The 27160-nt window shown below is 65.3% G+C and overlaps 12 protein-coding genes across 12 annotated transcripts; 6 read left to right on the top strand and 6 right to left on the bottom strand.

Moving 5' to 3' along the window:
* Nucleotides 1-222: 222 nt before the first annotated feature.
* Nucleotides 223-3174, top strand: MICPUN_64058 (endonuclease/exonuclease/phosphatase; the record flags this gene model as incomplete). Its single annotated transcript, XM_002505909.1, has 1 exon — nucleotides 223-3174. One exon carries the CDS (start codon nucleotides 223-225, stop codon nucleotides 3172-3174), a length of 2952 nt encoding a protein of 983 aa, XP_002505955.1.
* A 93-nt stretch (nucleotides 3175-3267) lies between these two features.
* MICPUN_64059 (predicted protein) lies at nucleotides 3268-3906 on the bottom strand (the record flags this gene model as incomplete). The annotated part of the gene is made up of 1 exon (XM_002506117.1): nucleotides 3268-3906. One exon carries the CDS (start codon nucleotides 3904-3906, stop codon nucleotides 3268-3270), a length of 639 nt encoding a protein of 212 aa, XP_002506163.1.
* Nucleotides 3907-4038: 132 nt separating this feature from the next.
* CUPA2 (hypothetical protein) lies at nucleotides 4039-7259 on the top strand (the record flags this gene model as incomplete). The annotated part of the gene is made up of 2 exons (XM_002505910.1): nucleotides 4039-4118; nucleotides 4248-7259. The coding sequence occupies 2 exons, from the start codon at nucleotides 4039-4041 to the stop codon at nucleotides 7150-7152; spliced, it is 2985 nt and encodes a 994-aa protein (XP_002505956.1). The 3' UTR covers nucleotides 7153-7259.
* On the bottom strand, nucleotides 7199-9029 carry MICPUN_113309 (hypothetical protein; the record flags this gene model as incomplete). The annotated part of the gene is made up of 1 exon (XM_002506118.1): nucleotides 7199-9029. One exon carries the CDS (start codon nucleotides 9027-9029, stop codon nucleotides 7221-7223), a length of 1809 nt encoding a protein of 602 aa, XP_002506164.1. The 3' UTR covers nucleotides 7199-7220.
* Nucleotides 9030-9370: 341 nt separating this feature from the next.
* Nucleotides 9371-12323, top strand: FAP189 (flagellar associated protein; the record flags this gene model as incomplete). The annotated part of the gene is made up of 2 exons (XM_002505911.1): nucleotides 9371-9439; nucleotides 9676-12323. 2 exons carry the CDS (start codon nucleotides 9371-9373, stop codon nucleotides 12211-12213), a joined length of 2607 nt encoding a protein of 868 aa, XP_002505957.1. The 3' UTR covers nucleotides 12214-12323.
* On the bottom strand, nucleotides 12256-13310 carry MICPUN_64063 (H+-or Na+-translocating f-type, v-type and A-type ATPase superfamily). The gene is made up of 2 exons (XM_002506119.1): nucleotides 12849-13310; nucleotides 12256-12625 (listed from the first exon to the last, which is right to left on the bottom strand). Exons 1-2 carry the CDS (start codon nucleotides 13263-13265, stop codon nucleotides 12398-12400), a joined length of 645 nt encoding a protein of 214 aa, XP_002506165.1. The 5' UTR covers nucleotides 13266-13310; the 3' UTR covers nucleotides 12256-12397.
* A 190-nt stretch (nucleotides 13311-13500) lies between these two features.
* MICPUN_64064 (predicted protein) lies at nucleotides 13501-15103 on the bottom strand (the record flags this gene model as incomplete). The annotated part of the gene is made up of 2 exons (XM_002506120.1): nucleotides 13501-14877; nucleotides 15059-15103. 2 exons carry the CDS (start codon nucleotides 15101-15103, stop codon nucleotides 13501-13503), a joined length of 1422 nt encoding a protein of 473 aa, XP_002506166.1.
* Nucleotides 15104-15533: 430 nt separating this feature from the next.
* On the bottom strand, nucleotides 15534-16715 carry MICPUN_67619 (predicted protein; the record flags this gene model as incomplete). Its single annotated transcript, XM_002506121.1, has 1 exon — nucleotides 15534-16715. A coding segment is annotated over one exon (1182 nt), but the record flags the coding sequence as incomplete, so codon positions are not given.
* A 1907-nt stretch (nucleotides 16716-18622) lies between these two features.
* MICPUN_109473 (predicted protein) lies at nucleotides 18623-19699 on the top strand. The gene has a single exon (XM_002505912.1). It carries the CDS (start codon nucleotides 18810-18812, stop codon nucleotides 19299-19301), a length of 492 nt encoding a protein of 163 aa, XP_002505958.1. The 5' UTR covers nucleotides 18623-18809; the 3' UTR covers nucleotides 19302-19699.
* Nucleotides 19700-20041: 342 nt separating this feature from the next.
* MICPUN_69676 (predicted protein) lies at nucleotides 20042-21106 on the top strand (the record flags this gene model as incomplete). The annotated part of the gene is made up of 1 exon (XM_002505913.1): nucleotides 20042-21106. A coding segment is annotated over one exon (1065 nt), but the record flags the coding sequence as incomplete, so codon positions are not given.
* A 1102-nt stretch (nucleotides 21107-22208) lies between these two features.
* On the bottom strand, nucleotides 22209-24551 carry MICPUN_109474 (predicted protein). The gene has a single exon (XM_002506122.1). The coding sequence runs from the start codon at nucleotides 24536-24538 to the stop codon at nucleotides 23564-23566; it is 975 nt and encodes a 324-aa protein (XP_002506168.1). The 5' UTR covers nucleotides 24539-24551; the 3' UTR covers nucleotides 22209-23563.
* A 118-nt stretch (nucleotides 24552-24669) lies between these two features.
* Nucleotides 24670-26013, top strand: MICPUN_64069 (predicted protein; the record flags this gene model as incomplete). The annotated part of the gene is made up of 1 exon (XM_002505914.1): nucleotides 24670-26013. The coding sequence occupies one exon, from the start codon at nucleotides 24670-24672 to the stop codon at nucleotides 26011-26013; it is 1344 nt and encodes a 447-aa protein (XP_002505960.1).
* Between the last annotated feature and the right edge of the window lie 1147 nt (nucleotides 26014-27160).

Here is a 27160-nt window from a genome sequence, read left to right on the forward strand (position 1 = left end):
GAAGCACAACGGTCCCTAACAACGCCTGAACTCCCAGGTTGACTTTTTGGTGCAGTTTTGCAGACTGAGAGTGATACAAAAGTGGGAAGCTCTTCTCGACGCGGCCCGTTCCACCGGCCCGCGCCGAGAAATTTGGGCACCCGGTGCCAACATTAGTGCTCGAGCCATCGTCCTCGTGACCACTCCGCGCCGCGGCCGCCTCCAGGGTCGCCCGGTCGGCCCATGTCGAGCGACGAGCTTCGATCGTGGGTCGTCGCGCTCCACGCCCCGCGCGCCGTCCACAAGTTCCGGCTCAAGGCGTGGGCGGGGTTCCTCCGCGAGCGCGGGTGCGTCGTCGTCGTCCCGGCCAAGGATCTCAGGCGCCGCGCGACGCACGTGCTCCTCGTGGACCCCCCGTGCGCGGAGGAGGACGACCCGAGGTTCGCGGCGTACCTCGCGTCCATGCCCGCATCGTGCGTCGCGGGCGCCGGCGGCGGGACCCCACCGACGATCCTGCGGCAGGAGTGGATGTACGACAGCATCAGACAAAAGCGCGCGCTGCCGACGGGCCCGTACGCGCTCGGATCCGCCGCGACCAGGACGCCGCTCGCGGACGTCCAACCCGCCCCGCGCGCATCCAATCCCCGTACGCGCGCGCATCCGAACGACGACGACGCGAGCGCGAAGCCGCCAGCTGTGCCGCCGGCGCCGACGCGAGGGGACGACGGATGGGGGGGCGAGATCCTCCGCGCCGCGAACGACGCGAGGGACGAGACGAGGCGCCTGACCTTCGCCGCCGCCGGCGAGCCCGGCCAGGGCGTCGGCGGCGTGGAGGCGGGCACGCTCCGCGGGTGCCTCGCCGCCGAGTGCGACGCGGCGGCGTCGTCCGCGGCGTCGCACGCGCCGTGGGAGGGAGCGTCCACGCGAGGCGACTTCGCGAGGTTCCGACGCGAGGGATACCCCGGATTCGTCGGCGCAACCAACGTCGTCGAGGACGAGATCGAGCGACGCCTGGGCGCGCGATGGGACGCTCGAGAGGCCGAGCGCGTCGCGGGAGAGGACGCGGCGTGGGCGGCGGCGGCGGCGGCGAAGGCGGGGACGCGGGCGCGGGCGAGAGCCGGCGTCGGGTCGGGACCCGAGGAATCGTCGCGCCCGGGAGGATTCGGCCGACGGACGCTCCTCCTGGACCTCCCCGACGGCGTGCTCGGCGAGGTGATGGAGCGCCTGTGCCTCCGCGACGCGCTCAACGCGGGGGCGACGTGCCGGCGCCTCTTGGACGTCGCGTTCGGGCGGCGCGTGCGGCGGCGGCGGCAAAGGCGGCGGCGGGAGGGGGGGATCGGGCACGAAAACGCCGGCGACGGCGACGACGACGCGGAATTCGTACTCGGCGGATCCGCGCGGGACCCGCCGCCTTGGCCCGACCGCTCCGGCGGCGTTCGCCAACACGCGTGCCTCCGGGTGATGACGTGGAACCTCAAGAACAACGACCCGGACCCCGCCGCCCGGTTCGCCAACCAGCCCGGCGCGAACGAGCGCGGGGGCGGTTGGCACTGGCACGTGCGGTGCCCGATAGTCGCGAGATCCGTGCAGAGGGACGCGCCGCACGTGCTGTGCCTCCAGGAGGACCTCGGGTGCATGGCGTCCGAGCTGATGTGCGCGAGGGAGATGCGCGAGGAAGGGTACGACGCCACGGAGTACAGGTGCTACCCGCCGCCGGTGAGGTCGTTGAGGGACGCGGACGCCGCCGCAAGGGCTCGGCGCGTGCTGCTCTCCCCGTCGGAGACTGATCCGCTTTGCGCCGGCGACGCGATCGATGAGACGATCGCGAACGCGCTTCGTGAGGGCGCGAGGTGGGAGCAGAACAGCGTGTGGTGGCGGGACGACGCGTTCGAGGCGATGGACGCGGGTCAGTTTGAGTGGCTCGACGGCAGGACCAGGGCTCGATTCCGCGGGTTAAGCGTGCTCGGAACCGTGCCCGGAACCGTGCCCAGAAGCGAGCACGGAGGCGTGCCCGGAAGCGTCGTCACGTTCACGTGGGTGCTCCTGAGGCTCAAGGGTGACGAACGCGGTTGCGGTATGGCCAAAGGGGTGACGCGTTCGATCGACAAACGGATCGTCGCGTGCTCGACGCACGTCGAGGCTGGCCACGACTGGAACGACGACGTGCCGGCGAAGCGAAACAGCGCCATCTGCGTCCGAGCGTGCGTGCGAAGGATCCAGGACCTTCACGGCCGCGACGTCCCGATCGTCGTCGGCGGCGATTTCAACATGCAGAAGATTCAGCAGCACTACAGGCTCCTGACGGGCGCGGGGGCGGGGATATCTCGGGGTTTGTCGAACGTCTCGGGAAATTTGTCATCGGGGACGGCCAATCGCGCCACCGGGAAGGGCGGCGGCGGCGGCGGCGGCGGCGGGGGATCTCCCGCGGACGCCCCCGACGCTTCCCCGCCTCGTAAGCAGCGCGAGTGGGACCTCGACGAGGAGCGCGCGGATCGTGCTTCGGAGCTCGTGGACGTCTTCGACTGCCTCGACGCTGATAACCCGATCGCCCGTTTCGATCGTAAGCACCGCGGGGTTCGATCCGGCGGTCACGCCGGCACGACGTGGCACGGTTGGGAGGGACCCGCGCACGCGGAGATGATCTCGAACACGATCGCGAAGCACTGCAAGCACAACGCGCAGCTGGGGTGGTGGGATCCCGGCGAGCTCGGGGACGGGCCGGGTGACGGCGGTTTTCATTCTTTCAAGCGCCGGCGCGGGTGGGGTCGCGACGACCAACCGGGCGTCGGCGGCGGACACGGCGGTGCCGTCGGCGGCGCGCGCGGAGGAGGTTCCACGGCCAGGGTTCTGGGCGCGGTGGGCCACCAGCGGCACATAGACCACGTCTTCGTCGCCAGAGGCGACGGCGTGCGCGACGACACCCGAGCCGACGTGCAGTGTCGAGCTCGTTGCGTTCGAGCGTACGTCCGCGTCGATACCAACTCGGAGACGTTTCGGCGGCGTGGGGAGTCGAGGTGCGCGTGCGGCGCGTACGCCGTGGGCGGGCCGATGAGCGAGACGTGCGCGTGTCACGACGTCGACGGGGTTTGGGCGAGCGATCACTTCCCGGTGGTGGCGGACCTTCGGCTGTCGTGGTCGGCGGACGAGGGCGAGCCCGTTCGGCGTTTTCGGTCGCGGCGCCCGCACACGCCTTGAGATTAGTCTACTTTGAGATGGACGTTGTTACAGGTCAGTAGTCTACGATGGGGCGCTACTAACGAAAGAATGGTTCCGACCGACGCGGACGCGTCACCGCGGCCTCGGTATGTTCCTGGGCATCGAGAGGTGCTTGCCGACCTGCTCCTCCTGTTGCTTGGCGAGGTAGGCGTTGATCTCGTCCGGGGCCATCCCCGCGTAAGGGTCCCCGTCCGGCGCGTTTTGCCTCAGCAGAGCCTCGATCTCGTGCGGCTCCATCCCCTCGAACGGATCGTCGCCGTCCGCGAACGACTTACCCTCCAGCGCCGCCTGCATCGCGCGTCGATTCTCGCGCAGGTCCGCCTCGAGCTCCTCCTTGCTCTTCACGCTCTGATAGTACACCCGCGCTCTGTTGCCCGCGAGGAACAGCACCGCCGCGCCGAACGCCGCCCAGTACAGCTTTTGCCACGGCTTCATCGGTCCGTCCTGTCTGCCGTCGGATAACACCGCGCGCTCCCACGGAAACATCGACACGGCCAAGGGATTGGCCGGTTCCGCCGCTCCCGCCGCTGGGTTCTTGTTCACCGAGGGTGCCGCCGGGTCGGCGGCGCCCTTCGCGGGCTTGACGGGTCCGCCGCCGCCTCCTCCCGACGACGACGGGGTCGGTCCGCCGGAGAGACTCCGGCCGGTGCCGCCGGCGCATCGGCCGGACACGAGCCGCGACAGACGCCGCGCGGAAGCTCGCAGCGCCATCGCTCAGTGACGGACGCGATACGAGTCGAAGCGCTTCGGAAGAGATTTGAGATACTCATACGAGATATTCGATCCCCCGAGGCGAGGTCGGAGCTCACTCCACGGCGCGCGCTCCAAGCGACGGAGAGCCGGATGGCGCCCAAGGTCAACTTCGCGCTGGCGCAGAAGCGCTCGGCGGACAGGCGCCTCCTCCACTACGATGTCGACACCCGGTGAGCGTCGCCCCCACTCTTAGCTGTTCGACGCTGACGCTGACGACGGAGCCGGATCGGCTCCGATGGAACCGTCCCGACGGAACCCCGACCGCTGACCCGCGCTCACCCGCCGTCGACCCAACGCAGGAACGTCATCGTCGCGGGCACGGGTCGGCCGTTTCCCCTGGACGTCTCCCACGCCGCCATCGGGAAGCACTCCGAGGGCCTGGCGCTCTACTTCGAGACGATCAAGTTTTTCCTCTACCTCATGCTCGCGCTGCTCGTCTGCTGCGGGATCCAGCCCCTCGCGCACTCCTCCGCCAACAACAACCTGAGCACGGACTACACCGTCAACGTGCAGTCCAACACGCAGGCCAGGGCGCAGGTGTGCGCGCGGGAGACGCAGCCGTCCGCCATCCTCGGCACCTCCATCGGCGCCACCTGCAACGATCCGTTGACCGCGTCGTACTACTCGTGCCCGACGCTGTGCGACGTTTACATGGACACCTCGCAGGACCTCGCGACGCTCGGGGACCTCTGCGCGGCGCACCTGCCGTGCACCAACAGCGCGCTGACGTCGGCCGAGAAGGCGACGTGCTGCGTGGAGCGCCTGATGCCCGAGCTCGCCAAGGAGAACATGCCGGGGGCTAACCTGGCGTGCGGGCTCTTCGTCTCCGTCGTCGTTCTCCTGCTGTGGACCGCGTTCTACCACAAGGAACAGCTCAAGAACGCGCAGCGGATCAACCGCAACGCCGTGACCGTCGGCGACTACGCCGTGCTCGTGCAGGGCCTCGGCGTGAACCAGCTCACGCGGCGGCAGGTCGCGGAGTTCATGTCCCACTACGGCGAAGTCGCGTCGGTCTCGTTTACGAAAAACGTGGGCAACCTGCTCAAGGCGGAGCAGGACCTGAGCGAGGCGCGCGTGAAACTCGCGGAGCTCAAGGCGTGGAACGAGCACGGAAAGGGCGGCGGCGACGGCGGCGGGCGCCCCGGCGCGTCTTTCCGCGCGATGTTTCTTCAATCGACGGATTACTCCGACGCCGCCGTCGCCAAGGCGGAGGCGACTTTCGTCCGACTGTTAAAGAGCGTCGACCAGCTCGCGAGGCTCCCGGTGGTCAACAACGGCGAGGCGTTCGTCACCATGAACTACGAGGCGCACGCGAACAACGCGTTCATCGATCACCGCCGCGGCTGGGGCGAGCTGGCGCTGGATTACCTCTTTGGGTGCTTCGGCTTTGTGTGGGGGGCGCCGAGGCTCAACGGACGCAGGCTGACGATGTCGGTGCCGCCCGAGCCCGACGACGTCAACTGGGAGAACGTCAACATCCGAGGTCAGGCGTGGTACGAGCGAAGCGTCAAGGCGTGGCTCGCGCTCGGCGCCGGCCTCGGCATCGGCGCCGGCATCCAGATTGTGTTTGAGCAGCTCAGGGAGGATGCCCGAGCAGACGTGATGGACGACGAGATAAGAGCCGCCGCCCTCGGGGAGAATCCATCGGGCGACGACGGTTCGATCGGCGCGCTGACCGCGTTCTCCGGTTTCATGATCGTCGCCATCAACGTCTCGCTGCAGTACCTCGCCAAGGTGCTCACGAAGTTCCAGCGCTTCCACACGCGGACGCACTTTGAGGCTTCGCTCATGGTGAAAATTTTCATCGTCACGGTGGTGAACACGGCCATCGTGCCCATCACCGCGTCGCGATGCGATCGAACCAAATCGACGCAGGGCGAGTGCCTGTGGTACGCGCCCGGCGGTTTGATCGAGTCGGCGTTTTACCTGCAACTGTTCAACGCGTTCTTGCCCGACCTGATTGCGTATCTGGACTTTACCGGCAAATCCAGACAATCGATGGCGAAACACGCGAAGACGCAGGACATGGCCGAGCGGGCGCTGGAACCCGACGAGTTTATCCTCGCGGAGAAGTACGCGGCGACGCTGAAGACCGTGGCGCTCGCGGTCATTTACGGCCCGGTTCTGCCGATTTCTTACCTCATCGCTTTCTTCGGCCTCTGCGTCACCTACTGCTCGGACAAGTACATCGCCCTGAGGAGAGCTCGTAAACCGGTTCGCATGAAGACCATGCACTCGCTGTACGTGGTGATGAGCATGCGGGTGCTGGCGCTGACACAGCTGTTCATCGCGTTCGACCTGTGGTTCGGTGAGGAGAAAAAAGCGGCCGACTGGTTCATCGGCGCGCTCATCATCTGGATCTTGTGGATTCTGTTCCTCCCACTCATCAAAGCCTGCATCGGCATCGAGCGCGACGAGGCGTTCGAAGACGGCGGCACCGGCGGCGTCTCCTATCACACCAACATGGGCAAGGGCGCCGGCGCCAACGCCGCGCCGCCGCTGCCGCCCAGGCCCGAGGAGGACGGCGAGTCGGAGCTGAGCAAGCAGGAGAAGCTCATAAAGTGCGACCTCCTCGGGATCAAACTCGAGGACTTCGACAAGGGCCGGCTCGACATGTACCACCCCCCGTTGCCCGCCAACGCGTCCGAGGGCACGATCAAGAACCTCGTCGCGGAGTACCGACTCTTCGACGAGCCGACAAAGGGTGACCCGACGCTGATGCCGGGTCAGAAACCTCGCACCGGCGGATTCAACGTCAACCCCCCGGGCACGATGCCGAGGCCCCAGGGCAACATGTTCGCGTGGATGGGCTTCGGAGGAGGCGGGAGCGGATGGTTCACGCCGGCGCAGCAAGGCCAGCCGACGCATCAGGTGCAACCCCAACCCGGCACCGCGCCCGCGACTGGGTACGGGCCTCCGCCGCCCGGGCAGATGGTGCGGATGATGCCTCCGCCGGGGGCCCCGCCGGGCGCCAGGGTCGTTTACGTGCAACCGCCGCCGGGCGCGCCCGCTCCGTTCCCGGGGCAGTATCCCGCGCCGCCCGGTGCGCCGCCGCCGGCGGGATACCCGGCTCCGCCGCCCGGGCCCGCGCAGGCGGGGATGTTCCCGGCTCCGGGGCAGATGATGATGCAGGCGGCGCAGCGGAGGATGCCGGCGATGTTCGGCACGGGTCAGCCGACGATCCAGCAGCACCCTCCGCGGTGATGGACTCGTTCGCGTGTCGTAGACGTCGATGTCGTTCTCAGTTTTGATCATTATTTTAGAGGTATTTATTACATAAAGAGACGATGCGCCGACATCGGCAGCCACTTAAGCTTAAGATGCGCCAACTCCTGTTGCAAAAACTCGGCGTGGGGCCCGGGACTCACCACAAGTCCCGCGAGCGCGACGACGGCGTGTCGCACCATCCACCTGTGCGGAGGGAGTCCGACGTAGTTTGGTACGTATTCTTCGTCGTTCGGATACGTCTCGAGATCCGGACCGTCCGGGCTGCCGCTCCCTCCGCACTCCATGGTGCCGTAAATCAGGAAAAGGTTGTTCAACATCCTCATCACGACGTCGCGCGCGGACGGGACGAGCTCTGCCACGCGTCCTCTTCCCGCCTCCTCTCCCATACGGTCCCAATCGATCGTCCGGAGTTTCCTGGGGTCTGTCGCTTCGAAGCCTTCGAACGGGTCGGCCGTGAAGACCACGTGTCGGGCGTTTGTTCCGGGCTTTTCCGGGTCAACGTAGTTTTCGTCATGAACTCCGCAGCGGAAGTGACCGGGCGCGTTGAGGAACTCCACTTTCAACCCCGCGCGAGACGCCACGGACGCCATGACGATCGAGAGCGTGATCGGGATGCCGACGCGCGTGTGAAGCACGCAAAACAGGGAGCTGCACATGGGATCGTAGTAGTCGTGCGTGACGGTCGATCCGGCGCCTCTGAACCCGAGTCCGCCCTCGGTCGGCATCGCAAACTTCGGGTGGAGGAGGTGCGGGTTGAGCTCGTGCGTCGCGGGCGGCATCTCGCGAAAGTCCATGTCCGCCACGTGGGTCGATCCCGGGTTGTCGCCCGGGGCGTCGAGCCCGGGGTAGACGCCGCACATAAATTCGGTCAGCACCCGCAGCGCCCCCTTTGGATCGTCCCGCGGGTCGACTCGCGAGCTGTCGAGCCTCCGTTTGAACTCCTCGCCCATCCTGTCCAACGCGTCCACGACGCTCTCCTCGGGTAGCGACGGCTTCTTGTGACGCAGGTCCGACCCGAACGACCTGAAATCCTCGCGCATCACCCACAGCCACTTCTCCGACGGGTGCAACGCGCCCGGGTTCTCCACGTGCGACGAGACGTGTGACGGGGGCGTCGGGCCCCACATCCGTTGATGCCGGCCCGCGAGGTACGGATCGATCAGTCCGGACACCGCCGCCGCGCACCGCTCCACGAGCTCCACGCACCGCGCGTGGCTGCGGACGTGAAAGTCGGGATCGTTCATCGCCTCGGCGAACGTGGCCATCGCCCGGCGCTCGCCCATCATCACCGCCAAATCGGCGAGCCATTCCACCTCGACAAAGTCGGTGACGTGCGCGTTCGTCGGACGTTGCTCGCGTATTTCTCTCATGGACGCGCGGTAGAAGAGCGCGATGTCCTCGTTATCCACCCGCGCGGGTTGCTCGAGCCAGCGGGGATACGGCGTCTTGACCCACTCGCGCAGGCGGAGAGGCACGAGCGGCTTTCGCCCTTCTCCGTTGTCTCCGCGAGCCGACGCGACGACCTCCGCCTTGCATCCGTCCAGGAGGGCGTACGTTTCGCGCCGGCGTAGCCAGCGCGGCGCGACCACGTCGCAGACGCGCCGCCCGTGGAGAGGGAGTTTGCCGTCCTCGTCGAGCAGGTCTTCGAGCAGGTCTGCTCGCGCCTTGTTCCACCAGTAAGCATTGTCGAGCGCCCCGTCGCAAATCAGTCGTCTCCAACTCTTGCACGTTCGGAGGCAGCTGCCGAGGTCTATCGGGTCCATCTTCAGGAACACCGTGACGAGGACATCGTCGCTGACGTCGGCGATCGACGGCGTCCCGTCGCCCGAGCCTCCCCGGACCATGGCGTCCATGGCGCGTGTCGGAAGTGACGAAAGGCACTCGAATCACGTCATCTTTTGGCACGCGGAATCGATCAACTTTTTGCCGCTTGACTGCTTGAGTTGGCACGAACCTGAAAGTTGGGAAATCCCGAACGACGCTCTTGGAGACGGAGTTCGGTCGCGTGCGAAGTCTGCGACGCATTCTCCGGTGCGACGAAGGGCGCGCGCGCGCATCGACACTCGCGTCGACCGCACACCCCCGCGCGACCGGTCGAGAACGACCGCGAGGTGCCGCGCGAGGGGCGTAGGTCGGGAGGTCTTGGAGAGGAACTCTAAATTAGGCAGTTTGGGACGGGCCTTCTTCCCCCGATATGAGCGAGACCGCCTCGGGGCGCGCGTCGCCCACGATCGGCGACCGGCTCACCGATGACTTCAACAAGGTGCGCGTTCGCTTCGTCTCCCGACTGCCGCGGACGCCTCCGTCGCGCCGTTCGACCCGTCCCTCCACGAGTCCACCGCTCGCCCGATGCCAGCATCGGATGGACCCGTTTGAGCCCCCTCCGGCACACGCGCATTTCCCCTTTTGGGCACCACCGCCCCTCCGCCCCGCCGCGAGTCTTCGCGCCGCGACGCTGACCCCGACCCCGACCCCCCGTCCCACGAATCCCGTCTACAGGTCATCGCGGAGCTGGAGAACGACCCGGCGATGGCCAAGTTCAAGGAGGAGTACGAGAAGGTCTTCAGCGCGCTGGTCAACTCCAACGACAGCGAGAAGCGGCTGGTCCAGAAGTGCCGCGACCTCAACGCGGAGATCGTCGCCAACGCGGCGAAGGTCCAGAGCGCGCTGAAACTGGCGGACGAGGACCAGGGAACGATCGACAAGCTCAAGGGCGAGGTGGAGAAGGCGTGGAAGATGGTGGACGCGTCCAAGGAGAAGGAGACGCGAGCCAAGGAGAATGTCCAGGCGCTGAAGAAGGAGGTCGCCGATCTCTCCAAAGCCGCCGCGCAGGGGGGCAGCGGCGGCGCGAAGCAGCAGGAGCAGCTGAAGGACATGATGCGGCAGCGCGATGAACTCGCGGCGGAGCGCGACGAGCAGGTGAACCAGATCGTCATGCTCCGGGAGGAGGTCATGGAGGTGACGGAGCAGCTCAGAGCGGCGGAGGCGGAAAAGTTGCGAATGGAGAATGAGCTGCAGATCCTGCGCGACGACGCCGCGTCCGCCAGGGCCGCGACGGACAAGGAGACCAAACGCAAGGAGAAGATGGAGCGCGACATGAAGGAGCTGAAAGAGCTCCTCGAGGAGAAGACGTACGAGATCAAGCAGAAGCAGCACTCGCTCAAAGAGGGTGACGAGGCGGTGAAGCGCCTGGAGAAGCTCCTGAAGGACCAGCAGGGCGCCACGTCCAGGGCCCAGAAGGACTACAACGGCCTGAGCGATAAGCTCACCAAGCTGCAGAGGGACCTCAGCGACGCGGTGCAGAACAACGCAAACCTGGCGCAGAGCAACGCCAACGCGCAGATTGAGCTCAAGGCGAAGGATGACGAGATTAACCTCGCCAAGCTGGAAGCCGGCAGGATCGACAAGGCCAAGGATGCCGCGCTGGGAAAACTCAGAGCCGCCGAGGCTGCCAAGGAAGAGGTTGAGAAAAACCGCGACGATCTTAAGCGCACGATCGCCGACCTCGAGCGGGACATCGACGCCATGCGCAAGCAGGGCGAGCTCGAGAAGAAGAAGCAGGAGGAGCTCATGCGCGAGAGGGACGTCCTCACCAAGCTCAAGTCGCAGGCGGATTCCGCCACGCAGAAGCAGGCTGACCTCGTCCGCATCACCGAGAACAACAAGAAGACGCTGGAGCAGGAGATCGCCGGGTACCGATCCGAGGCTTCGAAACAGGCGAAGGCCATCTTCGGTTTGGAGCAGGAGCGGGAGAAGTTTGCCAACGAGGCGAGCGCCACGACGGCAAAGTTCCTCGAGGCGCTCGAGGAGGTGAAGATGCGCGAGATGGCGATCGTCGACCTGCAGAAGAGCATCGCGGACGGAAACGCGAAGCTCAAGGCGCAGCAGAGCATGTACGAGGCTGTTCGCACCGACCGCAACATGTACAGCAAGAACCTGCTCGAGGCGCAGGATGAAATCGCCGAGATGAAGCGCAAGTTTAAGATCATGAACCACCAGATCGAGCAGCTCAAGGAGGAGATCTCCACCAAGGACCTCGCCCTGGTCAAGGAGCACTTCGACCACATGAAGGTGGAGAAGGAGAAGGAGAGCCTCCGATTCGAGCTCAACAAGGCGGCGATGAACATCAAGGAGGCGGAGTCCTCGATTGAGTCGCAGAAGCTGGAGCTTCAGCGCTTGAATCAGATCATCAACGAGTCCGACGCGGCGATCGGCAAGCAGGAGAAGGAGCTCGCAGGCGTCGTCAACGATCGCGACATCCTCGGCACCCAGCTCATACGCAGGAACGACGAGCTCGCGCTGCTGTACGAGAAGATCAAGATCCAGGCGTCCATCTTGGCGAAGGGCCAGATCCAGTACCAGGACAGGCTCAACGAACTCCGGGTGCTGAAGATCAAGCTCGGGGATCTGAAGCGCGAGCTCGGCGTGCTGAAGCACTCGGTGGGCTCCATCGACGTCCTGAAGCGGGAGGTGCACAGACTCGGCAAGGAGCTCCTGCAGGAGCGCACCAAGACCAAGGCGCTCACGGAGGAGCTGGAGAACCCCCTCAACGTGCACCGGTGGAGGAAGCTGGAGGGCAGCGACCCCACCGCGTACGAGATGATCCAGAAGATTCAGGCGTTGCAGAAGCGCCTGATCGCCAAGACGGAGGAGGTCGTGGAGAAGGACTTGCTCGTGAGGGAGAAGGAGAAGCTGTACAAGGAGCTCAAGGCGATTCTCGCGAGGCAGCCCGGGCCCGAGGTTGCGGAGCAGGTGAGCGTGTACCAGCGTCAGCTGCGGGAGAAGACGCGGCAGATGAAGGCGATGGCGAGCGAGCTCAACATGTACCAGGCGCAGTCGTCCGAGTACAAGTACGAGGTTGACAAGCTGACGCGAGACTTGGGCGACGTCAAGAAGAAGTACTTTGATCACAAGCGGAGACAAGAGGCGGAGCTCCGAGGCGCGGATCGGGAAAACGCCGGCGGGAAGAGGCAGACGGCGCAGGCGACGGCGCGGGGAGGCGCTCGGTTCACCGGCGGCGGCTTCGGTCTCAACTGACGGCGAGGGCGAGGGGCGGACGCGCGGACGTGGACCCGAGATGATTCCCTACTCTGAGGAAAGTATTCTCTGTGATTGATACACGACTGCTAACGAACAAATTAAGCTGATACACGGACTTCGCCGCCTACGCGCGGCGGAGCCCCAACGACGTACGTTCCACCCCCCCCGTCCACCGCGACGATCACGCCTTGCCGGTGACGGCGCTTTCCATCGCCTGCGTCACCTCGATGCCGATCTGCGCCGCCGCCTTCTCGTAGTCGTCCTTCGCGTTGACGAGCTTGGCTTGGTAATCCGCCAGAGCCTTCTTCACAGCCTCGCCGTCCAGCTGTTCGACGGGGACAGCCTCGACCGCCATGACGTCGGTGACGGAGTTGGCGTGGACGAACGCGAACCCGCTGCTGACGAAGTACTGTTGGACGCGAGGGAGGGGAGGGAAAGGCGCGGTGAGCGTGGGTTCGTTCGTTGGTCGGTTGGTTCGACAGGAAAGTAACATTCTGACCGTGGCGCCATAGGAAACTTAGGGTTTCTTTTGGCGCGGGCGGGTGACGCGCGGAGACGCGCAATCGCGACGGGTCGCGACGGGTGCGCGGCTGAATAAACCCCGGGGTGATTTGAAGGACATCTCAACGCACCTTCTTGGTCTCCTTATCGTCCATGTTGACTGCGACGACGCCCGGCCTGAGCTGCGCGACGGTGGGCACGTGCCCGGGGAGCACGCCCATGTCGCCAGTCACCGCGGGAAGCTGGATCGAGTCGACCTCCGCGCCCTCGTACTCAATCTCGTGCGGCATGTAGAAGTTCAGCGTCAGCTTCGCGGGCGGCGTGGCGGGAACCTCCCTCGCCGGCGGGAGGAAGTCGGAGGGGAAGCTCGGCGGGTCCATCGTCGAAGGCGCGTGCTGCTTGAACTTGTCGAGGAACTCCTTGACGGATTCGCGCTGCGCCTCGGTGGACATCGTCGCCCTCTGCGATCCGACGGCGAACGCGCGGGTGACCTGCGGGGAGGACCCGGCGAGGGCGCCGAGCCGCCGGGCAGCCTGACGAAGGGCCATGTCGATGTGGTGGTGTCGGCGAACCGCGTGTGACGGGGTCGCGCGCGACGGCTAGTGACGGGACCCCGCGGGGCTGCGCGGATGAGGAGAGTCCGAGTCCAAACGGGGAGAAATCAGTGCTGTGAGAGGCGATCGGCCCGGGGAAAGACGCAGGGGGGAGGAAAACCACCGACGAAAGGGAACACGAAACGACCCATCCCTCGAACCTCCGCGAACTAAAACGACGAACGCGACGCTACGCCTCTCGGTCCCCCGCCCGCCGCATCAGCTCCGCCGCCGCGTCCTCGAACGGATCCCCCGCGTCCTCCTCCTCCCCGTCCCCTCCGCCGCCCGTCCCGCCGCTCGACAAGTTTCTCCCGACTGCTTCGCCGCCGCCCGCGCCCGCTTTCGCGCCCGCCGCCAGATCCCTCGCCCTGGGACTCGTCCTGCGCGTGAACGCACCCTCCGTGACGCCGGCGTCATCCGCCCCGAGGTCGACCGCGCGCGTCGTTCGAACCGCGGGAGGAGGAGGAGGAGGAGGAGGAGGAGGAGAAGAAGGAGCGGAACCGTTCTCGACCACGACGTCGACAACCTCCTCCGCGGTCCCCGCGCCCCCCGCGCGCCCCGCGCCGGTCCCTCCCCGCGGACCCCGCGACCTCGCCCCCCCGGTCCCGCGCTGCGCGTCCGCGCGCGATGACTCCGCGCCCCTCGCGCCGCCCCCGGCCCCGTTCTCGCGGTAGTGCCAGTCGAACGGCATCCCCGCCGGGGTGTGCGTCGCCGCGCCCACGCTCGTCGCGCCCACGCCGTCCCGACCCACCCCCGCCTGCGACTTGGCGATGTGGAACCCCCAGTTGTTCTGCGTGTGTAGCCACCCGAGCGAGGCGACGGCGGCGATCGCGGTGACGGTCCACGACGCGAGCGGCGAGTAGTGAAACTTGAGCCACGACATGCACGAGACGTTGACGAGAAAAACGGGGACGCCGCAGGTGAACATGCGAAAGGCGTGCCTCCAGTCGTCCTCGCACCGCGTCTCCCAGTGCCGCTCGAAGCTCCTGTGGGGTCTCGGCGGTGCGTCGCCGAGTTTGAACTCGTGCGCGAACCGCCTGCACCTGAAGAGGTAGTCCGCCTCTTCCTCGTCGCTGACATACGTCTTGCCGTTGCGAAGGATTGAGCATAACATGAACGAGCAGAGGACCATGGAGTTGAGCATGAGCGCGACGACGAGCGCAGTGGTGGCGGCGTACGCCACGATCAGGCCCTCGTTCCGTTCCGGGGTCTCGTTTGGATCTGAGAACTGGAGCTCGACGAATGCGACGACGGCGAAGCCGCCGATGAGCGCGGAGAGGTTTGAGATTGATTTGAGCTGCTCCGACTTTTCCTCAACGTCTCGGCGGTTCTTCTCCGCGTGGCGCAGCCAGACCCATCGCGCGTTCTCGAGGATGCGCTGCTCGATGTCCTCGCGTCGCCACTTGCGGTTCTCCTGCCGCCACAGGTGCTCGAGGTGCCACCAGTCGCGCTCCTCGACGCGGAATTCCATGTCCTGCGCGCGCCACTCTCGGTCTTCGCCGCGCCATCGGCGCTCCTCCTCGCGCCACGTGCGCGTCAGCGAGGTGTCCAGCGCGCCGAGGAACGTCTGTCGGATGGCGATGACGGGGAGCGGGGATGGGTCAGCGGAAGAGGGGCTGGGCGGCACTACGTCGTGGGGGCATCGGACGCGTGGGAGTTAAATTTTATCTCGGGGTTGACGACGGTGCGCCCTCGAAGTAGCCCTCAACCCGATGCCGAGCCCACCGCGGACTCTGGGCTGCGCTCACCTGTGCGACCTCGGACGCGAGCTCGCCCGCGTTGTTGTAAGGCATCTCCGCAGGGCCAAAAGCGTGGGCCAAAAGTGAAACTGGGAACGGCAAAGGTTCCCTCTGGTTCCCTCTCCTCTCTCACGTGGTTCAGTTGGAAAAAAAATCCACCTTCCAAGTTTTACAAGGACCACCTCCACACCCTGCGCTTCAGTATTTGGTTCACATCCTAGACATCGCTGCTGGACCATGTTCAAAGCCGTCCGTTGTACGCCGCTGCGAGGAGGAACGACCGCCGAGGCTTGGTTCACATCGTATTACAATCTCCAATCGTACAACACGCCCACGTTGAGAAGTGCCGCAATCACTCGTCCACCGTCACGCCATCGTCAATGCGCACATCGCAGCCCGCCGCTCTGAGCTCGCGTATCGCAGCCGACACACTCGTCAGCTGATTGTCGTTGAGCCACAACCACCTCAGCGAAGTGAGCTGCCCGATCTCCGCCGGCAAGCTCGTCAGCTGATTTTTGTGGAGGACCAACTCCGTCAGCGACGTGAGCTGCCCGATCTCCGCCGGCACGCTCGTCAGCTCATTGCACCTGAGGTCCAACTCCGTCAGCGACGTGAGCTGCCCGATCTCCGCCGGCACGCTCGTCAGCCTATTGTTCCAGAGTTTCAACTCCCTCAGCGACTTGAGCTGCCCGATCTCCGCCGGCAACTCCGTCAGCATGTTGTCTTCGAGTTTCAACTCCACCAGCGACGTGAGCTGCCCAATCTCCGCCGGCACGCTCGTCAGCCTATTGTTGTAGAGGTTCAACTCCACCAGCGACTTGAGCTGCCCGATCTCCGCCGGCAACTCCGTCAGCATGTTGTCTTCGAGTTTCAACTCCACCAGCGACTTGAGCTGCCCGATCTCCGCCGGCAGGCTCGTCAGCTGATTGTTGCTGAGGTTCAACTCCCTCAGCGACTTGAGCTGCCCAATCTCCGCCGGCAACTCCGTCAGCTGATTGTAATTGAGGTTCGACACCACCAGTGACGTGAGCTGCCCGATCTCCGCCGGCATGCTCGTCAGCTCATTGCCTTCGAGTTTCAACTCCACCAGCGACTTGAGCTGCCCGATCTCCGCCGGCAACTCCGTCAGCATGTTGTCTTCGAGTTTCAACTCCACCAGTGACGCGAGCTGCCCGATCTCCGCCGGCACGCTCGTCAGCTCATTGCCTTCGAGTTTCAACTCCACCAGCGACGTGAGCTGCCCGATCTCCGCCGGCAGGATCGTCAGATGATTGTTGCTGAGGTTCAACTCCCTCAGCGACTTGAGCTGCCCGATCTCCGCCGGCAACTCCGTCAGCTGATTGTAATTGAGGTTCGACACCACCAGTGACGCGAGCTGCCCGATCTCCGCCGGCATGCTCGTCAGCTCATTGCCTTCGAGTTTCAACTCCACCAGCGACTTGAGCTGCCCGATCTCCGCCGGCAACTCCGTCAGCATGTTGTCTTCGAGTTTCAGCTCCACCAGCGCCGTGAGCTGCCCGATCTCCGCCGGCACGCTCGTCAGCTCATTGCCTTCGAGCCCCAACTCCCTCAGCGACGTGAGCTGTCCGATCTCCGCCGGCAGGCTCGTCAGCTGATTGACGCCGAGGTTCATTGTCCTCAACGCACCCAGACGCCCAACCTCCGCCGGCACCGCTCCGGTCAGCCCACACTCTCCCAACTCAAGCTCCACCACTCGGCCGTTTTCCACTGTCACCCTGTACCACTCCTCCGCCGCTTGGTCCTCCGGCCAGAACCCATTCTCAACCGCGTCCCAGGATGCTATCTCGCGTAGGACGCGTAGCACGAGGACGTCGTCGCTCACGCGCCCAGGAGGATACGGCCGCCAAGGATACGGCGCCCACGGAAGGTCGAGCTCGTTGTGAGCCCACTTCAGAACCTCGAAGTTTCGTCCGCAGGCGTACCCGCAGAGGCGGTCGCTGTACACCCCTATGAGCTCCAACGCGCGCTCCTTCCCCAGCGACCGCACACGACCGTCATCCAGCAGACGAACAAGGTGGTCGGCGATATCATCGCCCGCGACCCCCTCAAAGTCGAAAGTCCGCGGCAAAGCCCAGGGCAGGGAAAAAGCCTCCTCCTGGAACGTCGACCTGCTGAACAACAACGCCAGTATCTGTCGTGTTTTGACGTGTTCGATGTGGGACAGGACGAGCGCCTGGAGCTCGACGGGAAGATTGCCGAGGCTGGCGTTCTGATCGGCCATCCCGCGGCGATACGTACCGCAACGCGCGGCTGGGTTGTGACGTCTGCTCTACGACGGGTCGTTGTCAAGAAAGTTTCCTCGGAAGAGGCGACATCTTCGCTCAAAAAATGATGAGCGACGGGTAGAGGTGACGTGACTGATAGCCATACGAAAATGAATTGAATTAGGAAAATGATGGCAGAGGCAAAATCATTCCACGAGAATCAGTGCTCAACGTGTCCTCAGGAAATGTTGTTTTTTTGCAAAAGTTTTTTTGGCAAGCATCGATGCTCGCCCTCAAGCCCCCCCGACGCCTCCACGCTGCTCGGATCGATGTGAAACTTTGCGAGGACGTAGCTGACGACGCGAGGCGTCGTCCTATGTCCTCAGAAATAAAAAAAGAATTTTGACGCCACTGGGAGTCGAGCCCAGGTCTCCACGGCCACAACGTGGGATTCTAACCACTAAACTATGGCGTCATTTATGACGGACAACTGACTATTCAGTCAGATAGGTTGTTGCCTTCGATCGGAAACCGTGCCAACCGGTGTTCACCGGTAGTAACGTTCTGAACTAGGATTGAGGATCTTCGTCGAATCTGGAAACATATACCGCGCCATTTTTTTGAAATTATCTTTCAAATCCTCGGTCAAAGATTCCAAATTTCGACCCACCTCGCTTTCAACTCGAGCGACTCCACCGACGATCGCCCCGACCGTTGAGCCCTGCGCCAACGCTTCGATCGGATAGAATCGGGGGCGAATCGGATTGAGTTCTAATTTTCAGATTTTCCGCATCGCGCTGACTCGGACGGCAAAAAAAGCAGACTGGCTGTCTATGCAAATCGCGAAAATTCCCCACATAATTGTCGTCCCGCGCATTTCGGAACTCTCCCAACCAGTCCTCTCGCCAGCGCCCTCGACCGCGGAAAAATGCCACAACGAATAATGACAGGTGCCCTCACCCACCCAAACTCGCACACGCGGTCGCGCGCCAGAAGACGCGCCCGGAGGACCTCTTCGAATCGCGAATCGATCCGCGCGGTTCGCACGGGGAGTTCATCGGTTCCCGGCGGGGCGGGGCGATACTCGCGAAGGGCCGCGAAGGGCGACGGACGCCCGCGCCGAGCGCCAGTCCGCGGCGCAGGAGAAATAACAGCATCGAGCGGTCGCGGCGACATGGAGACCACGCGGCGTCCGTCGGTCGCGCCGCCCCGCGACGACGAGGAGTTCGGCGAGGACGAGATCTTCGACACGATGCGTTCGCACGACAGCGACGAACGAGATCCGAGCTCGTCGGACTCGGAGGAGGTAGACGTCGAGGTGGAGGTGGAGGTTGAGGACAGGGGGGAGGCCATGAGGTGAGGAACCTCTTTCCGTCCACGTGGATCTCGCAGCCGACGACCGACAAGACCCGCGCGCGCTCCACGCGCTCGTCCCGATCCCACACCCGTCCACCCGACCCGTCGAACCGCTCACCACTCACCTTCTCATCCACCGACACGTCACGCGCAGGCGCCTGGACAAGATCGCCTCGTCCATGCCGCACCTCGGCACGTCCCTGCCGCGACCGATCGAACGCGGAAAGGGCCCGAGTGGAAATTCCCCAACAGACTCGGCGCACGAAACCTTTGACCCCTCGCGCGTACACGGCGGCATCTCCACCGCGCTCAACCATCCAAACGTCCACGGCGTCAGTCTCCAGGTCCCGGCGTCGATGCCGGGGCACGAGCCCGGGTTCGTGCCGCCGCACATATACGCCAGCACGTACTCGCACCACGCCGGCGGCGGCTTGATGGATGCGCACCAACACGATCCGATGCGTGGCTTTGGCTACGGCGGCGCCGGGACCGGGTCGATGATCGACGGCCGCGGGCACACGCTCAAGGGCAGGGCGGCGTTGAAGGCGAGGAACGCGTTCATGCGACAGACGGGGTTCCTCGAGCCGGACACGCCGAGCGCGCTGAGTCAGCAGCCGCCGGACAGGATCGCCACCCCGGCCATCGTGGTGGACGCCAACGGAGCCGAGTGACCCGGTTTGGTTTTTTTTTGGTTTTGAAAAACCGCCGACAGACTCGGGGTCTCGTCGCCAAAGCCGCAAAGAGCGCTCGGGGTCATCGACGTGGGGCGAAAGGGAAGGGGACGAGGGACCGGCGAACGTCGGCGCGCGCGTCCGCGCATCGTATTAGCGCCAGCGCGTGCGGGTGGTTCGTCGGTTAGACGCCGGGGCGGCTTCAGTATTATGTCGGGACGAAAGCGTCCCGGGGATACCACCGGGGATACCGAGGGAACGGAGAGGGATTCGACTCGACTGGACCTGCGTCGACGAACGACGCATTGCTCGGAAGAGTTGAATATTCGAATACTAACGACGGGGCGCGCGTGCTCGCGCGCCGACTTGTAATATGTACAACTGCGCACGTAGTGACCGACTGAGGAGTTCAAAAGTCTCTCGCAGCTGTCCGGTCGGAGTTTTGGCATCTGGCTTTCACCACCCACGCGCCTTTTTTCTCGGAAGGACCAGTGCCCGCGACGCGTCGGGACCGCCCGAGCCGGGTGAGGCGGAGGGTCGAGGCCGCGTTTCAACGCCTCGCACCCGCGGTTGTTCGCGATGGCGGACGGTAACGCGGAAGGTGCGCCCGAACCCGCGGACCCGCGCGTCCTCGCCGCCCCCCCCACCGCGCGATTGCAAATCAAATCAAACGACAAAGTGCCCACTCACGCCTCGCGTCTCCCTCCTCGTCCCCGTCCCATCTCCCAGGCGGCGGCGGCGGCGGCAACGTTCGCGTCGCGGTGCGATGCCGACCGTTCAACGCCCGCGAGAAGCAGCTCGGCTCTCCGTGCGTCCTCCGCATGGCCGACAAGACCACGACCATCGTCAACCCCGTCACCGGCGACGAGAAGACGTTCACGTTCGATTACTCCTTCTGGTCGCACGACCCGTCGTCCACGGACCCGCCGTTCGCGTCCCAGCAGGACGTCTTCGACAGCGTGGGCGCGGACGTCCTGGAGAACGCGTGGCGCGGGTACAACGTGTGCCTGTTCGCCTACGGACAGACGGGCAGCGGTAAGTCGTATTCCATGGTTGGCTGCGGCGACGCCGCCACGGAGGGCATCGTGCCCAAGGCGTGCCGCGAGATCTTCGCGCGGCTTGACAAAACCCGCGGACAAAAGGCCCAGGTGGAGGTGACCATGATCGAGATCTACAACGAGCGCGTGAGGGACCTGCTGGACGTCGCGACGAACGCCAACCCGTTCGAGACGTCGGAAGCGGCGGGTCTGAAGGTCCGGACGCATCCAACCGTCGGATCGTACGTGGAGGGTCTGACGCCGTGCGCGGTGAGGGACTACGACGAGGTGGAGGCGCTCATGGCGCGCGGGGCGGCGGCGAGGACGGTGGCGGCGACGAACATGAACGCCGGGTCGTCGAGGGCGCACACCATCGTCGAGTTGAGGGTTCGGCGGTGGGAAAGCGACGGCGTCGAGGTTTCGAGTCGGATATCGCTGGTGGACCTCGCGGGTTCGGAGCGGTCGGACGCGGCGGGGTCGAGCGGCACGCGCCTGAAGGAGGGCGCCGCGATCAACAAGTCGCTCTCCGCGCTGGGTAACTGCATAGCCGCGCTGGCGGAGCGAAGCTCGGGGAAAGGGAGCTCGACGAAGCAGATCCCGTACCGTGATTCCACGCTGACGCTGCTGCTGAAGGACTCGCTCGGCGGCAACTCTCGGACGGTCATGATCGCCGCGCTGTCACCCGCCGCGGTCAACTACGAGGAGACGCTGTCGACGCTGCGCTACGCGGACAGGGCGCGGCACATCGTCAGCAGCGCCGTCGTCAACCGCAAAAAACAAAACCTAGTCACCGACAACCCCTTGTTCGACGATTCCGTCCGACCGCAGTCGGCGATTCCGTGGGCGGACAAACTCGCGCACACCCGCGATCAGATGAGCGTCGACATCGACGCCGCGAGGCGCGAGCGCGTCGCGAGGGAGGTGGCCAGCGTCCGCGACGCCGCCGGGGGCATCGCGTCCATGTCGGGCATGTCCGCCGAGCTCCAACGCGACCTCGAGTCCGTCATCTTGCTCGCCAACGAGGCCAACATGCTGTGCGCCGAGTTCGACGTCGGGGTGACGTTTCAGCCCACGCTCGTGGATGCGCAGTCCGCGGCGCTGCAGATACGGGCCCGTGGCGACAAGAAGAGCCAGGCGAGCCGCGGGGGGAAGAGTGATGACGTGGCGGCGTCGCGAGATCACGCGCTCGAGGTTGCGACGGACGTCACGTGGATCGACACGGGGCGGAGGAGCACGTGGACCAAGGACGCGCTCGCGAGGCGTCTGGATGAGTGGCGCGAGGTGTTCGCGCAGTGGAACGAGGGCGAGCTGTTCACGGGCGAGGCTGCGCAGGCGGTGGAGGCGAGCGCGCTCGCGGAGGCGTCGCGGGAGATGCGCAAGCTGGGCACCGCGGAGTTGCTCACCGAACCCCTCGCGTACCTTCTGGACACCGAGACGTCGTACCCGGCGATCGTCGGCCCGGACGGCGAGCGTCGGGGCACGCTCGAGGTGTCCGCCGTGCCCTGCGACCGCGCCGGGACGCCGCTGAAGGAATCAGACGCGGTCGACGACCCGTCGGAACTCGTCGGCAAGCCGCTCCATTTCCTCGTCAAGATTAAGCGAGCCACCGGACTGCCCCGGACCGCCGCGCAGGCGGGGTTCATCGAGCGTCCCACCACCGCGGACGTCAACGAGCGACCGGGCACCGGCCAGGTCACCGCGACGCTCCGCGTGCGGTACCACTGCGCGGGGTTGGGCGCGGGATGGGGCGCGGTTCACGCCACGCCCCCCGTACCCGTCGTCGCCGTCAACGAGAGTCGCGGATCCGCGATGTTTCGGGGGTTCAGGTCCGGGTCAGGCGCTGGCGGCGGGTCGACGATGGGGGGCGCGTCGGCGACGTTGCGGTACGAGCGGTCGCACGCGTGCCCCATCGTGACGGCACCGATCCTGGCGGAGCTCGAGGGTGGTAAGATCGTCTTCGACGTGTACCTGCAGCAGGACGGCGGCGCGGGCGCGGATGCCGCTTCGGCTTCGGCGGCGGCGGCGGCGGCGCTCGGCCGGCGGCGACGGATGGCGAGGGAGATCGAGCCGCCGTCGCTGGTGACGGGACGTAACCGGGCGTTCGACGGGGGTGGTGGCGACGACGACGGGGGAGTCGGGGTGTTGTCCGACGAGCTGTGCGAGGGCGTCGGCGGCGGGACCATACCCGAGGGGGACGAGGGATCGGGTTCAGGCGAGTCCGTCCTGAGCTCCGGGGAGGAAGAAGAAGAGGGAGAAGATGGGGAAGAATACGACGAAGGGGGGTACACGGAGGATGACGGGGAGGAGGAGTATCGCGAAGACGGGGAATACTCGGACGGCGGAACGTTCTACCCGTACGACGAGGATCCGTATCGGGAATCCTTCGACGACGACGCGTACGCCGACGAGGGCGACGACAGGCGCCGGCACAAGGGAATCATCAACGCGGCGTTCCGGCGGATGTTCCGGAAAGCGCGGAAGGGCACCGCGGACTCCCCCAGGATCACCCCCGCGCAGTCCCCCGAGGCGCCGAGCTCGAAGCCAACTTCGGTGGTGCAGGAGGGCGCGGCCGGTTCGGCGGCGATCGAGGAGGGCGTGCGGGGGGTGAAACTCTTCGACGGTGACGCGACGGTGGACACGCGGTCGCCCGCGGATTCGGTTCCGGCGTCGCCGCGCGATGGATCGACGAACGGATCGGGGCGGGCGTCGCCGCGCGATGGATCGTCGACCTCGTTCGTCTCCCCGTCGCGCGTTTTGCTGTCGCCGATTGGGAAGAACCGGGTGGAGCCGACGAACGTGGTGGACGTTCGTAGAAACGACCGCGAGCGACGGAAAAAGGAGAAGAAGGAGAAGAAGGATCGCGAGAAGGATCGCGAGAAGGACAGGGGGACTCGACGTCAGCCGCGAGACTTTGGCGGCGGCGGCGCGGCGGCGGCGGCGACGGCGACGGGCGCGGACCTGAGGATCTACGAGAGCACCCCCGAGCCGGTTCGGCAACCGGCGCCCAGACCCGAGCCCACCATCTTCGGAGGAGGTCACCCGGCTCTGGGCGGCGGCGGGACGATACCGGCGAAGAGGGACTGGTACAGGGAGCTTCACGCGGCGGAGGACACGCCGGAGGCTGAACGCAGGGACCGCGCGTAGGAACGAGCACGAACGAGGACGTTCTAAGTGTCATCGCTTCGTGGTGCTAAATACCACCAAAAATACCGTCGCTAACTAACGTCATCGCTCGGCGGCTTTGGCTCGGCCCGACGGAGCGCCCGCGTCGTTTCCAAAGTTCGTCGCCTCCGCCCACGCCGCCTGCGCCTGCGCGTAATCCTCCTCGCTCGCGAACGCGCCGAGGTTCCGCGGGCCCGTCTTGATGTCCCACATCTCTCCCACGTTGAGCACCTCAACCCACGACTTCGGGTACGTGGGGAAAGACGTCTCGGTGTCTTCGGGGTGTCCGTTCCGTTTCACCCCGACCCTGTCCCCGCGCGTGCACACGACGTAGCCAATCTCCACCACGATCTTCCACCGCCGCGCGGCGTCGCCCTTTGTCGTCGTCCCCGTCGCGGCGTCGCCTTTGGACGCGATTCCCTTTGACGATTCCCTTTGGCCGCCCTCATCGTCGCCGCCGCCCGGCGCATCGTGGTTGTCGTCGGCGTCGGCTGCGGTTGCGCCCTTGCCGCGCGCCGACGGATCGTGGCCCAGTCCCGCTCCCCCGAACGGCGACGTGTAGTGGTACCGCTTGATGGGATCCGGGTACGGCGCTCCGTGCCTGACCCGCACGCGGACCCTGTCTCCCGGTTGAATCCCCCTGAGACGGCGCATCTCCTCCTGCAGGCGCTTCTGCTCAGCCATGCGCGCGTTTGCCATCTCCATGGCGGCGGTGCTGAGATCCTCGACGCCGCTTCCGTAGGAGTCCTCCATGGCCATGAGGTCCTCGAAGTTGGCCTCCCAACCGTCGTCGTGCGTCGTCGGGTGGGTCCGAGCGGTGGATCCCCCGGCGGCGTCGGCGTCGGCGTCCGCGCCCTCGGTGCCCTCCCACCCGCTCGACGTGCAGTCTCCGAAAGGATCGTGCCCGTCGTCGTCGCCGGGCCGCCCGCCGGTCGCGCGGGAGGCTCCGCAGGTCGCGAACGATCGCATCGCGCCGCTCCTCGCGGACGTCGACGCGAGCGCGCCGGAGAGCGCGCGAAGCGCCGCCGCGCGCAACATCGCCGCCGCGCGCGTGGCTCTGACGAGATCTTCGATGGAGGGGTGCCCTGTCGCCGGCGTGCACGAAGATCTGGCCTCGTCAAAAAAAAGGGAATCCAATTCCGGACGCAATTCGCCACTCAGCGCGCACGATGGAGAGGCAGCGCGGAACGTTCCTGACCAACGACGGCGTCCGCCTCGCGTATGAGTACGCGGGCGTCGGCTTCGGCAAGGCCAACACCGGCGACTCCCCGATCGTGCTCGTCCACGGCTGGAGCGGCTCCATGCACTACTTCGACAACTCCTTCTCGCACATCCTCGCGGGGCGGAATCGGCCCCCCATGGTGGTGAGGTACGACCTGCGCGGCCACGGCGAATCCGAGAAGCCGTCGTTCGGGTACATGATCTCTCGGTTCGCCGCGGATCTCCGGGACCTGCTCGATCACCTCGAGCTGGACAACGTCACCCTGGTGGGCACGTCCATGGGGTGCGCGATAATCTGGAGCTACCTCGCGCTCTTCGGCGAGGGGCGCGTGAAGTGCGGGGTGTTCGTGGATCAGGCGCCGCTGCAGAACCGCGCGCCGGACTGGGAGCTCGGCAGCCGCGGCTGCTACGACATCGCGTCCCTCACCAGGCTCCAGGAGCTCCTCAAGTACGATTACGTCGGGTTCGCCAAGGGCAACGCGCGATCGTGCCTCAGCACCGAGATCGATCCCGCGCACGAGCGACTGCTCATCGCGGAGACGCTCAAGGCGCACCCGGAAGGTTTGGGGCAGATCATGGCGGACCACACCGCCATCGACTGGCGCCCGTACCTCCGACGCGTGCGCGTCCCGTGCCTGGTCCTCGCCGGGGGACGGTCGCAGATCTTCCCGCTGGAGGGCGTGAAAGAGTGCGGGCGGCTCATCGCCGCGTCCACCGTCGTCGTCTTTGAACGCGAAGATCACTGGCTCTACGTCGAGGATTTCTTGCGATTCGCCGAGCTCGTGTGCGACTTCGCGTGCCACGGGGAGCTCACCGAAGGGGACGGCGCCCCCCCGCGCGTGCCGGATCCCGAGCCGATCCGGGCCGGTCGATCGTCCCGGCCGGGGACGGGCGCTTCGGTGGATTCGCGATTCGTTCAAGACATGCTCGACCTCGCCGTGGCGGACCCCGCGACGTACACCGCGACGCGGTCGCCGTCGTCCAGACCCCCGACCAACGGCTCACCGCGGGTGTCGAACATGGGCCCGAGGGTCGCCGGTCGCGCCGCCACGCCGCGGGGACTACCGGGGACGTACAAAAAGCCGGAGTTGTCGACGCTGGACACGCTCGCGCTCGAGGCGGAGCTCGAGAAGAGGAGGCGGGCGGCGGGCGGGTCCAGCGGCGGTGGCGGTGGTAGCAGGCCGACGACGGGGGGGAGCCAGAGGAGTATGCCGCTGGATCAGCAGAACGCGGCGGCGATTGATCCGGTGGCGGAGGGACTCCCGGGATCCAAGATGCCCGCCGCGCCGTGAGAAGAGGGTCGCGAAAAGCTCGCGGAGCGACGGCGAGACGGGGAGGGACGCTCGCGAGGGCTGTGGCGGCGGGGGGACGGGCCCGCCCGGAGCAGATGAGGATGGACGCGCGACGGAGACGTTTCATAGACTGCCCTTCAATATCAAGAAGGGGACTCGTCTGTTTATGGAGGTGCATCACTGTTCTTCGTCGGTCACCCATTTTGTTCGTCGGTCTCCCGGTCTTCGGTCTTTGTATTCACCTGCCGAATTTTGTGATGAAGGTGGGATGTACTCGTACATTTCCTCGCATTTGTGATGCTTCTCATGGCACGCGAGGCAGAAATCACTATCGCAGCATTCGCAGTACCACCCGCATTCTCCGCAGTGGACTTCATCGCAATGACAGCAGAAGAAGTAGTTGCCGCAGTCTGCACAGACGACTCTGGTGCAACCTATCTTCTCACAAAAATAAAGTTCCGGGGATAAGCCACAAGAATCGCACCAAAAGCCTTCACATTCGTCGCACCCGATGAAACCCACTTCGTTTTGGTTCGCATCGCAGTTTTCGCACATACACATCCAGCAACCCTCGGTAGCATCGGAGCCGGCGCAGACGAGAATTCCCGGGACTTCTTCTTTCTGGGAACACCCTTTGCAAAACTCCAGGTCGCAATAGTCGCAAGACATGTATGAATCCCCCCCGGGGCATGCCGAGCGACCACACAAAAAGTCTTGGTCGCAAAAGTCGCACAACATTTCGAACTCGGCGGTGTTGGGACAGGACAGGCAGTAAGGGTGTTTGCAACCCTTGCACTGAGCGCCCTCACCTATGACACGACGGCAGACTGTGCACGGGCAGAGATCGAAGGGAGCTTGCAATGACTTTTCAACGTCAGGCTCGTGCCGAACGTATTGCCAGAGACCGGTCAGATGGGAATTGGACAAACCGCTGAGGTCGCAGCCACCGAGCATGAGGCGATCGAGACGTTGCTCCTTGGGGCGCGTGTGGATCTGTGCGATGTCTTCCAGAAAAGACGCTACTTCGTTAAGCACGGGCAACATTTTGCAACCGCGGAGGTCAAGGACTTGCAAGTGCGTCCGCAAGTGACATCCGATGGAAAAATGAGGAGCAAGACCATACATGTACTTTGCTACGCGGGATACG

This window comes from Micromonas commoda, chromosome 14, assembly GCF_000090985.2.
Source record: "Micromonas commoda chromosome 14, complete sequence".
Lineage (NCBI taxonomy): Eukaryota > Viridiplantae > Chlorophyta > Mamiellophyceae > Mamiellales > Mamiellaceae > Micromonas > Micromonas commoda.

Bases quoted from the DNA above. Each gene is read 5' to 3' on its own strand.
- MICPUN_109473 (XM_002505912.1), top strand. From the start codon at position 18,810: ATGCCGCACCTCGGCACGTCCCTGCCGCGACCGATCGAACGCGGAAAG.
- MICPUN_109474 (XM_002506122.1), bottom strand. From the start codon at position 24,538: ATGTTGCGCGCGGCGGCGCTTCGCGCGCTCTCCGGCGCGCTCGCGTCG.
- MICPUN_64063 (XM_002506119.1), bottom strand. From the start codon at position 13,265: ATGGCCCTTCGTCAGGCTGCCCGGCGGCTCGGCGCCCTCGCCGGGTCC. The intron at 12,626-12,848 runs GTGCGTTGAGAT...CGCGTCCAACAG, and splicing joins ACGATAAGGAGACCAAGAAG to TACTTCGTCAGCAGCGGGTT.